The 910-nt window shown below is 66.4% G+C and overlaps 1 protein-coding gene across 3 annotated transcripts in view; it reads left to right on the top strand.

Moving 5' to 3' along the window:
* Positions 1–183: 183 nt before the first annotated feature.
* COL4A6 (collagen type IV alpha 6 chain) overlaps positions 184–910 on the top strand; it is a 244,931-nt gene continuing 244,204 nt past the window's right edge. For all 3 annotated transcript variants that reach the window (XM_019521549.1, XM_019521550.1, XM_019521552.1), the window contains exon 1: positions 184–239. In XM_019521549.1, coding sequence (XP_019377094.1) covers positions 199–239 — 41 coding nt within the window. In that variant the 5' untranslated portion in view covers positions 184–198. The remainder of the gene's footprint in view (positions 240–910) is intronic.

The raw sequence follows: 910 nt of genomic DNA on the forward strand, positions 1-910 counted from the left end.
GGGGGGGGGGGGGGGGGGGGGGGGGGGGGGGGGGGGGGGTGTGCCCGCGTCCCTGCCTGTGCGCGCGGTGATTGATGGAGCCGCGCCCGCCCCTTCCTCTGCCCGAGTCTCTTCTCGCCCCCTCCCCGCCGGTGCAGCCGCGTCTTGGTGCCCCGTCCCCTCCCCTCCCTCCGCCAGGCGGGACCAGCCGGGCGCTCAATGAGTGGCGGCAGCAGCAGCAGCAGCAGCATGCGCGCCCGGTAAGTGCCGCCCGCCACCCGCCGCTCTGCCCCGGGCTTGGGGTGCGCCGCCGATCTAACCCCGCTTCTCTCTGCTTCCCCCCTGCAGGGCCGCGCTCCTGCTCGCTCTCGGGCTCGCCGCGGAGCTGGTGGCCGCGGTAAGTGCCCCCAGGGCAGGGCAGGGCAGGGCAGGGCAGGGGGACGGGTTTGCGCTCGTGAGGCGCCGGCTCCTGCCAGAGCCCCTCGCACCTCCTGGCAGCTCCTCTGCGCCTCTTCTCCGTCCCGCCGCCGCTTCCTCAGGGTCTTCCGTGCCCGCCCAGGCCTCTTGTCCGTGGGAGCCCCTAGGGGGGTTGCTCAGGGCCCCTGCATTCAGCTTCTGCCTTGCCTCCCCCCAAGTTACAAGCTGATCCTCTCCGTTCTTGTTCACATGAGTAGCCCCATTGGAGACAGCCACCCAAACACATACTGCCCCAGCCACCTGCGAGGGTAAGGGATCGGGCCCTTTGCGTGGTTGATGAAAATTTGTGGCCATGAAATACGGTTTTTGTTCCCAAATTACTGGATCCAACCCTTCATTGATGAATGACAGAAGTCTGCTCAATTTCCCCACCTGCTCATAAACCAGTGGAAGAAGTTGGGCTGAAACTAGCAAGCGAACATGCCAGCTTTTATGTACTCCTAAATGTGACCCC

Source organism: Gavialis gangeticus, unplaced genomic scaffold, assembly GCF_001723915.1.
Source record: "Gavialis gangeticus isolate Ggan-Ray unplaced genomic scaffold, GavGan_comp1, whole genome shotgun sequence".
Taxonomy (NCBI): Eukaryota; Metazoa; Chordata; order Crocodylia; family Gavialidae; genus Gavialis; species Gavialis gangeticus.